Here is a 12368-nt window from a genome sequence, read left to right on the forward strand (position 1 = left end):
TTTGATGTCACAGTTTCTGTAGGAGGTTTGCTATCTTCTGAATCCAGTCAAAATTACACAGATACCTAGTCATCTTTCAGCTGCAGCTTCTTCCTACTTGTCCATAATTTCTTGTTCTCTAGGACATCTCAAATTCCATCTGCCCTTCAATGCCTACTGAGCTCTTATAGCAAAAAATCAATGCTCACAAATTAGTTTGGAGAAATCTTTATCACAAGATAATGGTGGATTTCTGAATTTTTATGTGCTACTGTTGGTTGTATAAATCGGTACAGTTATGTCAGGGAGCAAGTTGACAACATGTAGTCAAGGTAAAGATGCATATACCAAAAAGTTTTATCAATTTCACTTCCAGGTACATACCAAAAGGAAATGTATACAGAATTTCATTGCAGTATCTTTGTTATAAGTGGAAATTTGGAACTATGTAAATATGCATTCATAGGGGAAAATAAATCAATCAACCATAACATATGTATGGATGTAATTTTGTGCAATAGTTTAATAAATCAGATCTTTACTTGTTAACATGAACATACTTTAAACAGGTAAAATTGAAAAGTATGTTTCAGGCTAATGTACATAGCATGATTTCATACACATAAAATAGGATGGAAATATGCCAAAATATAATGTTGGTTAAATCTGAATAGTGCTAACTATGTCCAAAAATTTCACAGGTTTTTTCTGGTAATTCTTTACCACTTAAACTACATACTTCCTTCCTTTATCCATTATTTGCCTGCCTTTGAGTAGGTTTTGCTAGGGATATTTAACTGCAGATACAGCTTTTCCAAACTTAAATTTATTTTTTCCTTGGCATTCAATCTCCATGGATATGACATCAACACGATTTTCAGGTATTTCCTTCCACAAACACATCTCCATTCTAGGATTATTGTCTACTCCTTTCATTTATATTTAGGTCTATAAGTGAAACCATAAATCTTTTATTATAACATATAACTTCAGTGGAGAGATTAAATTTTTGCTTTATATACCACACCTCAGTTGATGTTATCATGTTATTTCCCAAACCTTCTGGCACAGATTTTCTATATAAGATGCATTTCCTGCTACTATGGTAGTTACCAGAGGCTCATGAAACTTCAGATTCCATCTGCAATAAGGGGAGCTTAACCATAACTCAGCCTTCAAGAATCAAATTTTTTCAACAACATAAGATTCCAGGTGTATTAGTCCATTTTCACGCTGCTGATAAAGACATAGCCAAGACTGGGAAGAAAAAAAGATTTAATTGGACTTACAGTTTCACGTGGCTGCAGAGGGCTCAGAATCATGGCAGGAGGCAAAAGACACTTCTTACATGCTGTCGGCAAGAGAAAAAATGAGGGAGATGCAAAAGCAAAAAGCCCTGATAAAACCATCACATCTCGTGAGACTTATTCACTACCACGAGAACAGTATGGGGAAAATGGCCCCCATGATTCAAATTATCTCCCACTGGACCCCTCCCACAACACATGGGAATTATTGGAGTACAATTCAAGATGAGATATGAGTGGGGACACAGAGTCAAATCATATTACCAGGTATCATTATGAAGGACTGACCATCTACCTCCCAACCAATTAAATGTACAATGGGAAAATTCCTTGTTCATTTGCAGCACTCTGGCCAGGAAATAGTAATGTTACATGAGTGTTCTTACCAGAGAATTATTGACATTGGCTTAGTCTGTACATAATATTCCTACAAATGTACTCCTGTAGCCTCAATCTTTATCATCTTGAGCCACTGCCTCCCCACTTTTAAATACACTTTTTTTTTTTTAATGGAGTCTCACTCTATTGCCCAGGCTGGAAGGCAGCGGTGCAATCTTAGCTCACAGCAACCTCCACCTCCCAGGTTCAAGCAATTCTCCTGCTTCAGCCTACCAAGTAGCTGGGATTACAGGCGCCCACCACCACACCCGACTAATTTTTTCTATTTTTAGTAGAGATGGGGTTTCACAATGTTGGTGAGGCTGGTCTAGAACTCCTGACCTCAGGTGATCCACCCACCTTGGCCTCCCAAACTGCTGGGATTACAGGCATGAGCCACTGCTCCCAGCCTAAATACACTTTTAAAAGCAGTTTTAGGTTTATACACACACACACACACACACACACAAACTGAGTGAAAAATACAGAGCTCCCATATACCCCCTCAACCCACCACCCCCAGTTTCCCCTATTATTAACATCTTGTATGATTGTGGTACTTTTGTTTCAATCGATGAGCCAATATTGATGCCTTATTACTAACTGAAGTCCATAGTTTACGTTGGGATTCACTCTTTGTGTTGTACATTCTGTGGATTTTGACAAATGCATAATGACACATATCTAACATTACAGTATCATACAGACTAGTTTCACTGCCCTAAAAATCCTGTGTGCTCCATCTATTCACTTTTCCCTCCTTCCCTCAAGCTCCTGTCAATCACTGGTATTTCAAAAATTCTTCATGGTTTCCTTAGTTTTATCTTCCCCGGCATGTTGTATCAGTGGGATCCTATGGTATGTAGCCTTTTCAGATTGGTATCTTTCACTTAGCAATATGCCTTTAATGTTCTTTCATGTCTTTTCATGGATTGATAGCTCATTTATTTTTATGTTGCTGCCCTATTATTGCAATCAAGATCTTATCAAATCCTTCCTGACTAAGGATATGTGCTCTTTCCCAGGATGTTTGGGAAGTGGATGCTCCATTAGCGTAGAAATATCTATTGTCCCTTGTATCTCTACATTATCTTTTCAGGCAGCTTCCAGTAATGCCAGCTCCCCTACGTGCTTTATGGATATTCTGTGAGTGAATCACCAGTGATAAATGAATATACAGAAGTATGAACATGATCAACATAACTTGAGGAAAGAAAATCCCAAATTATGATTCCAACTTGCTCTTCTTTTAGGCAGGTCATCAAGGGATACTGATTGATATACTTTTTCAAATAACTCAAACAGAGTTGTTGGGTAAACATCAGAGTTTGCCTTCAGGTCACTTCTCCACTTCCGGGGAAAAGCAAATCCGGGGGTTGTCTCAGCATGGATCCTGACCCATACCCCACCTTGAGAGAACTAAGAGTCTTAATTATCTTGCTCTGAGTCTCTCTGTCAGGAAAAGAATAATAGCATCCTTTCCCATTTGTCATTGACGTGCTCTCTTCCCATCTCTCACAGTTTCTCCCTTTCCATTTTCACCTGTCTCATCTCAGACTTGTCCTCTTCAGGTGAGATTTTTCTCATTCAGTCATTCTACCATCTACAGACAAGTAGCAGAAACTGCCTTCCTTGAACATCCCCTTTTGTCCATTTTCAAGAAGAAGCGCTGCTAGAAAGGTAAGGATTATAGGACTATCCCTACCAGAGGCAGTGGGTCAGCATTTCCAGTCAGCCCTCCATTAGTCACATGATGTGGAGTCCTCACTCGGTCTATCTGTTCCCTTAGGAATATTTATACTTTCTGAAGAATCAGCATAAAGTTTGCATGGTCATTCTTCCCAGGATGCAGGGCACACAAGTGTAATCCCAGATCTGGTACAACTCGATGCAGTAAAATAAGAAAAATGTTTTTGAGGTGAGAAAGTCAGAGAATATCCTTGAACCTTCATCCTCATCCCCATATCCCAGAAACCATTTCAAAGGTGTTCCTCCTCCACTATCCCTCATATTCAGATAACGTAGGAGTCAGCTCAGCTCTTCATGTCTCTAGCACATCCTTCCCACATTTTAGTAAGGTGTTTTGATTCCAGTTTGAGGGTGGTAGGGGATATAATAAGATACAATGTTAAGCTTCTTACCTCATGTAGGTACATACTAATAGCAGTGGCATGTCACCTTGTAAATAAAATGTAGTTGGTAGAAACCAACTGATCAACAATCTGTTTTTCCAAACCTTTAAGGAGGCTTAAATTTTAATAATCTTCGTTCTCAGCTAGTTAGCTCTTCCATGACATCAACCCCATTTTATCTCTTTCAAGCAAAATACAGTTGCCCCTTGAACAACGTGGGTTTGAACTCCACTGGTCCACTTATACATGGATTTTCTTCCACCTCTGCCACCCCTGAGATGACAAGACCAACCCTTGTCCTGTCTCCTCCTCCTCAGCCTACTCAACATGAAGAAGACAGGATGGAGAGCTTCATCATGATCCACTTCCACTTAATGAATAGTAAATGTGTTTTCTCTTCTTCATGATTTTCTTAATAACATTTTCTTTTTTCTAGTTCACTTTATTTTAAGAATACAGTGTATAGGCTGGGTGCAGTGGCTCACGCTTATAATCCCAGCACTTTGGGAGGCCGAGGCTGGAGGATCACCAGGTCAGGAGATTGAGACCATCCTGGCTAACACGGTGAAATCCTGTCTGTACTAAATTAGCCGGATGTTGTGGCGGGCGCCTGTAATCCCAACTACTCGGAAGGCCGAGGCAGGAGAATGGAGTGAACTTGGGAAGCGGAGCTTGCAGTGAGCCAAGATCCCACCACTGCACTCCAGCCTGGGTGACAGAGCGAGACACTGTCTCAAAAAAAAAAAAAAAAAAAAAAAAGAATACAGTGTATAATACATATAGCAAATGAAATATGTATTAATTGGCTGTTGGTGTTATTGGTAAGGCTTCCAGTCAACAGGAGGCTATTAGTAGTTAACTTTTGGATGAGTCCATAATGATATGTGGACTTTTCACTGCACAGGGACTTGGTGCTCCCAACCCTTGTATTGTTCAAGGGTCAACTGCATATGTATTTGTCGTTTTCTTACCACATAGACTTCCTCAAGTTCAAAAAATAGGAGCATTTTCTCAATTGTATTCTGCTACTTGACCCATTTTATGTTAGACACAACAAAATTTGTGGAGTCCTTCTATGAATCACTCAAAATACAAATTGTTTCAATATTTTTCAATATATTGAAAAAAAGGGGAAAGAATAGTCTCTTCTAGCTTAATTTATTAAGAGGTCTCCAACCTCTTGGCTTCCCTGGGCATCACTATGTTCAAGAAAATAGAATTTTCTTGGGCCACACATAAAATACACTAACACTAATAATAGCTGATGAGCCGGAAAAAAAAGATCCATGCATAATTTTCATGATATCCACCACTACAGATAAAGCAAAAAAGTTATTGCATTCAAAGAGTTGCACATGGCTATAATTGAAATCAATATTTGGATAAGTAGGCTGGGTCTGGAGGTTCATGCCTATAATCCCAACATGTTGGGAGGCTGAGATGGGTGAATCACTTGAGGTCAGGAGTTCAGGAACAGCCTAGCCAACATGGTGAAACCCCATCTCTACTAAAAATACAAAAATTAACCAGGTATGGTGGCAGGTACCTGTAATCCCAGCTACTTGGGAGGCTGAGGTAGGAGAATCGCTTGAACCCTGGAGGCAGAGGTTGCAGCGTAGGTTGCAGTGGCTGGGATCACACCACTACACTCTACCCCGGGTGAAAGAGCAAGACTCCATCTCAAAAAAAACAGCGGGTAAGTAGGAGAATTGCAATAAAGTCAGAAGCTGCATGCCACATCGCTGGGAGAATTTCTCCAGAGTATTTACCCAAGATTGGGATTTCTGAGTTATGAGATATTCATATTCCTAATGTTAGTACCATCAAATTGCACTGGCCTCATTCTCACGGAACTAGTGCTTGCTTATCATTAAGCTGGAAAACAATATCAAGACTTTCAGGAGTTATTCTCTTACATCTGGAAGAAATTGCAATACCACCGAGAATAAATTAGGGGATAGATTCTTTGACTTGATTATTATTTCTTAAATATGTTTGAGAATTCATCTAAAAGTCACCTTTAATTGAATATTCTGAGAGACTGAAAGTAGATCTATACCCGAGGGGGAGAGAGAACACTGAAACTCCTGAATTTCCTCTCTGGACTAAATATGTAAATAGAAGTACTTGGGAAAAAAATGAGAAAATGCCGTGTACTTTCAAGATAGTATACATATAACTTTAGTTTCAATTAGATTGATGTTAAGTACCACCTGTATGGGAAACATAGATTTCTGTCCCTCCAAAAGTCACTTACAGTAGAACACTTCACATAAAATGGAAAAAAAAAAGTATGTTGAATCTTAATGAAAATAAAAATTCTTTAAAACTTTATAAAGCATAAATTATACATACCATTTCTTGAATAAAGAAATATTTGTTTCCTCATGTATAGTTTATTGGGTCTAGTTTGCATATTTAGTCATAAAGAATGTCTTTTTTTTCACTACACCAATATTCTTTCATTGAAAAACATTTATGAGATGTCTTTTACATAATCTTTACTGTTCTAGGTGCAGGGAACACAAAGGTGAAAAAGATAGTTCCTATTTCTTTATGTCATATATATATACACACATATATATACACACACACACACATATATGCAAAGACAAATAGAAATATTTATGAAGAGATATATATCTTTAATGGCTTTTATTGAACTCTCGAAACTATAGCAAAGTGACATAACAATGAATTAGTCATGATAAATCTGAAGGTATCATGAAGAGAAAAGCAAATTATTTTATTCTAAATGACCATTAACACTCCTCTATCCTATTTTTATTTCCCAGATGATTCTGAGGTGGAGGAGTCCACTGGGTCATTTCAGGTATCTTCAGCAAAAAGAAAATGCATATCCAGTAGAAATTGGTGAATAGATATTCAATAATTTCTATGATCGTGATCAGACTGGCCCCACAAAATAGACCCAACTGACCACCAAGATCTGCTGTAATAAAACCAGTAAAGATTGAATGTCATTATTTTTCATAAAAAAACAAATATTATCAGAAGTTAAATTAGTTGAAGCAAAATATCATCATAACTGAGACGAAGATTGGTTAATTTTATTTTAACATTTGATATGAATAAGGTAATAGAAATTGGTAATATCGAAGCAATATTCATACAAATCATCATAAAAAGCAGAGAAGAAAAGCAAACATAAAATCTGATTCCAAACATATAACTCTAAGACTTTGGAGGATATAAAATCTAGGTAAATTCATTACAGATTCTAGATAATTACAAACTCATTTTTAGGTGCTAAATGAAGAGCGGAAAAGTGCCATCCAGATGGCACTACTGGATGATGATGTTTTCCAGAAAATTAATTTCCAAGCTAGTTGTGACATCAAGTGTCAAAACTGTATTTCTTTTTATGCATTCATAATATTGGCTTTAAACAAAATATATTAACACAACATTGCCTTTTTTGATATTTTTAAATTGATACTTATATTTACTGTTTGTGCTTTTTTATTGTGGTGAAATATATATAACATTAAAACTACCATGCTAACCACAGTATACAGTACTGTGGCATTAAGTACGTTCACATTGTTATGCAGCCATTCCATTATCTTTATCTATTTCCAGGATGTTTTCATCTTCCCTAACTGAAACTCTGTATGCATTAAACTTTAACTCCTCATTGCTCCTCTTCTCGGCCCACGACAACCACTCTTTTCCTTTTCTGTCTCTGAATCTGACTACTCCAGCACCGCTTTCATAAATAGATTACATTATCAACCATTATCTCATTGCCCTAAGCCATTCTTAGGACCATTCTGTTTTTGTAAAGTGCGATAATGAAGTATAGGCTTCTCCAAGAGCTTTGGCGAATTGACATATTTCCTCCATATTCAGGGTCTCAGCTGCAATGTCTGACTGCTGTCACTTTTGCCTGAGTCTAAGCCCTTCTTCTGTCTCCGACACGGCTTCCTCTAAGATGCAGTGAGATCTAGGAAATCAGCCACTATGTTTATTAGGGACTGTGTGGAGAAGGCAAGTGAGCAGGCAGTGATTGTAAAGAAAATGCCTAATTTTGCTTTCTCAGGTTCTTCTTTTTAAGCCACTCTGGGATAGAGCCCTATGTGGAGGTATGCGGTGGCTGACATTTACCTAGGTGTAGGATAGATGAAACATTCTACAAGAGTCACTTGATGAGGGATCTAACGGTAAAGTTTGATGTGAGTGTGAGTGGAGATGAAACACCACCAGCCTTTTCTTTATAAAAGTCCATGTGAGGTTGTACAGTGTTTTCTAGGGAGCGGAAATATGACAGATTTAAATAGCAGCTGAATGACAAGTTTAATTGAATTCTTGTCCTCCATTGATAAGCTAAACCTTAAATATGAAAGAAAAAAACTGATAAAAATTTTTTAAAAATAAGGAGCAATTAGGTCAGGCGTGGTGGCTCACGCTTGTAATCGCAGCACTTTGGGAAGCCGAGGTGGGTGGACCACGAGGTGGGCAGATCACGAGGTCAGGAGATCGAGACCATCCTGGCTAACATGGTGACACCCCGTCTCCACTAAAAATACAAAAAATTAGCTGGTCGTGGTGGCAGGCGCCTGTAGCCCCAGCTACTCGGGAGGCTGAGGCAGGAGAATGGCGTGAACCCGGGAGGCGGAGCTTGCAGTGAGCCGAGATCGCACCACTACACTCCAGCCTGGGCGACAGAGCGAGACTCCGTATCAATAAATAATAATAATAATGATAAGGAGCAATTAAATAACACTTACCAAGTAACTCAGGCACACTCACTGCCTTTTGCTGCTGGGTTATCTTATAGTTTAGGTCACTATAGTTAATTTCAATTTTTACAAGATTCTCTCTAGGGATAAAAAATAGAGTTAATATAGCTTAAGATTGTCAGCATTACTTTTAATTCCCATCTAATAAAAGTAATATTCATTTTTGTTTTATATGTTATTTAATGTTAAACTGGACACAAGATTGTTTTTATATTAATCACCATTAGCAGGATGTAGAAGGCATTTTGTCATGTTGGTTTTTAAGAAAAAATAATTTTCCCCAATAATTTTTCTGTACCTCATTCCTGAGAAACTAGAAAAAGACATTATATGTAAATATCTACTGAATAAAGTATTTACAAACATTTAAATGTGTGTTTGATTTTCATTCAAATCTTGGTTCTGTCTTTTATTACTTGCATGACCTTCAAGAAATCACATTGTATTTTTTGAGTCATGGTTTCCTCATGAGTAGTCAGGATTTTAGAGTTGCGCTCACAGAGTTGTAGTGAGGTGAAATTAAATTATGTATATGCAAAATTGACATAGAGCCTGACGTATATTGAGTGTTCGATGAATACTAATTATTAACTATTTGTCATTAGTATACTTAGGCAAAGACTCTGTTTTCTTTTATTTATTTATTTATTTTTTTTTTGAAGTGTTTGAGTTTCATTCACACAAAACACGGACGTCATCTGTGACGCTCTGTCCCAGAGAGACAGGGCCTTCCCTCATGCCTGTTACTGGGATGTGGATAAACAAAAGAACAAATCAAACAAACTGCAAATTACTCTGTGTCTTTTCCTAATCAACACAGTAACAGTCCTCAGTGGTACTGCACCACTCTGGAAAAAATGCCTTCAGGTTCCTTCCCATCCCCCAAGGCAGCAGCAAATCCTTCGTGTCGCCTTCTATTGGCCAAGGCAGCCAAAGATTTAGAAGTCTTTGGTTCGTAGATGGCCAGATCCGCTAGGACTTTCCTGTTGAGCTCCACCTGGCACTTAACTAAATTGCCAATGAACGCTGGATACTTCAGGCCGTGTTCCTGGCTAGCAGCTGTAATTCGATTAATCCAGAGGGTCCTCATGTTCTTTTTCTTCAGGTATCGGGCTTTGGTGCATTTCACAAAGGCTCGAATCACGGCTCTGACCGCCAACCTGTAGCAGCGATTTTTCCTCCCCCGGAAGTGCCTGGCGTGCTTCAGCACCTCCTGGATCCAAAAGTAGCGGTCCGTGACGCGATTCCGCAGCCAGAGCTGCGCTGTGAGAAAGACCATGGTGCCTGCAGGCCGGCGTCCTGGATACTCAACAACTCACGCGCCGCACCGCCGCCATCTTGTCCGGGTCGGAAGGACTCTGTTTTCTTAATGCCTGTTTGAAATCTTTACACGTGACCAGAGTGGCTAAACATCTTTTAAAATGATACTTACAGCTCGTTACATGGTCTTGGAAGCCCTCACTTTCTCTCTCCAGCCCAGACCCCTATCTTGAACTTCAATAATATATTCAGTTCACTCTTATATTGCTACTTGGATGTCCAATAGATGTTCCAACTTTAGCATGTTCCAAGTCAAATCCTTCACATTTCCCTTATTTATGGTGTAAATTTTCACACTCCATAGCCAGTTCATCAGGAAATCCCATTTTTTGTGTTACCTTCAAAATATATCTGGACTCCTACGACCTCTCACCCCATTCAAAGCTACCACCTTTGCCCAAGCCTTCATGACCTCTCACCTGGATTTTTGCAATAGCTTGCTAACTGGTCTTTCTGTTTCCAATTTTAATGCACCCCCACTTCAACAGGAAGGAAAGTCCTTCCTGACAATAATCCACAGAACTGAGAACAACCCTCCCTGACCCTGGCTTCCCCAGACTGCTTTTCTGCTGCCACTCCCTCACACTGCTTTATGCCACCTGACAAGACTATATACAGTGATCACCTATTTCCATCCCAGTGGACAGAAGCGCAGCAAGGCAGGATTTTTGTCTTTTGTACACTGAGGTATCCCTAATGCCTAGACTACTCCTGAATCTTAACAAATAATAGGTTGTTCCTTACCGATATGTAAAATGGACAAATAAGGGAGCAAATTAAAGATGAAAATCAATAAATGAATGGATCAATATTACCCTCTCAGTGTTATAAGCTGAATCTGAAACCAAGCACCTTCTGATTTTAAAATGGCAATAACAATAATAGTATCCATTAAGAATGGATATTATTAGCAGAGTTTCCTAAATTATGTGGTGATCTTTAACACACCTAAGGAACATGGCTGTAAATCACTCTCCTTAATGTTTACAATTTTTGAAATCAATAATTACAAATACACTTAATTCAAAATATATCATTAATATGTTTACTTAATTTCCATTGGTTTAGCCCTGAGTAACAGGAGAATGTACTATGTTTAAGTAGATAATCAGGGACTGCAGTAATATTTACAAATGATAAACCAGTTCCCAAAGTAATGGAAATAATAAAGTTGTCATGGAAGTCCAGAAATTTTAGTAATATTCTAATCTCTTTGGCCTCCATTGTGCTCCTAATTTGCATGTGCACTGATAATGTTGTTTAATTTCCAAAGCACAACATTCATAATCATTTCCAAGCATTATCCACCTGCGATTTTGAGAGAAGATAAATTATTCCCCTGCAAAAATATTGTGATATTTGCTCAACTTCTCTCAGGCAGTTGTTTTGTCCAATCATTTGTGTCTCACTGAATCTGTGCCTCATGGCAATAGTGAAATTGTTCAGGATTTAGCAGGATTTAAGTCCAAAAATATTTATTTGTGTCAGGAGAGGCACAATTATAAAATAAAAACTAAATTTTTTGTTCTATCACAAGATAGTTTTTAAAGAGCTTCCAGATGCTTGAGCAGGAGTGCTGCATTAGAGGAATTAATTAATTTGGCACAAAGGAAATAATTTTGTACAATTTTTATTTCAAAATTTGTTAAGTTAAAAAAGATCAATTTTAAAAATTCACTTGTTTTACTGATGAGGTTGGCCTAACTTCAGACACAATTTACCCTTATTTTCAAGGGTAAACTCCACACTGCCTGCTACGGTCAAGCTAAGCCTCTCAACACGTTGAGGTCCAGCAGCAGCCTCATGAGGCCCTGGATTGACCATGAAGTAGCATTTATTTCTGTCCCAGGAAGACACACATGCAACTTCATGATTAAGTTAGGGGCTGCTTCTTTTAAAATGACTGCTGTTAACATTTCACATTTGCCGTCCTGACAAACTGCATTTCTGTTTTCTGATTTACCATTCTCTGATTTCCAGTACCTTTGCACCAACCAGTTATTTAATTATATGTGTGACTTCTAACTGTCTCTGTGTAGGAGCTGAACAATCCCTGAATCCAGCCACCTTTGTTCAGCTGCTCACCTTAGTCTTCCTGGTAATGACCTCCACTATTTAAAACCATGTAAGGTCCCTACATGTACATTATGTGATAAGATTAATTGGAGAACTATTCGTAATTATATGGACAGGAAACAGAAAAATATTGGGTAGAAGAGGGCGGTTCCCTAGCAAAGGCCCACCCTCAGGCCTGGATACCATAGCTCTAAATGAGAACAGGCATTTCTGGTTTTGCACCCAAAAAGTTGCCTTTTGGCCTACTACACCCCTTATCCTGCCTCCATATGAAACCCAAACCCCAAGCTCCAGAAGATACCAGCAGACCAGAAGATCAACCAACCAGTGATGGCAAAATGATGCAGGCAGAGAAAGAGAGAAGAGGAGGCACATCTGAACACCAAGGGGAGTTCAGCCCGGGGTGTTCAGAG

The 12368-nt window shown here is 38.5% G+C and overlaps 1 protein-coding gene and 1 pseudogene across 2 annotated transcripts in view; both read right to left on the minus strand.

Annotated features, from left to right (window-relative positions):
• Positions 1-6426: 6426 nt before the first annotated feature.
• The window catches only part of ASIC5 (acid sensing ion channel subunit family member 5), a 35210-nt gene continuing 29268 nt past the window's right edge, over positions 6427-12368 (minus strand). Inside the window, exons 9-10 of the mRNA XM_010358036.2 lie at positions 8548-8639; positions 6427-6749 (exon numbers count right to left, since the gene is read on the minus strand). Coding sequence (XP_010356338.1) covers positions 6559-6749; positions 8548-8639 — 283 coding nt within the window. The 3' untranslated portion in view covers positions 6427-6558. The remainder of the gene's footprint in view (positions 6750-8547; positions 8640-12368) is intronic.
• LOC104658103 lies at positions 9220-9906 on the minus strand (annotated as a pseudogene). The gene has a single exon (XR_747381.2). The product of XR_747381.2 is annotated as a 39S ribosomal protein L20, mitochondrial pseudogene (transcript).

The sequence above is a fragment of the Rhinopithecus roxellana genome, chromosome 2 (genome assembly GCF_007565055.1).
Source record: "Rhinopithecus roxellana isolate Shanxi Qingling chromosome 2, ASM756505v1, whole genome shotgun sequence".
NCBI lineage: Eukaryota > Metazoa > Chordata > Mammalia > Primates > Cercopithecidae > Rhinopithecus > Rhinopithecus roxellana.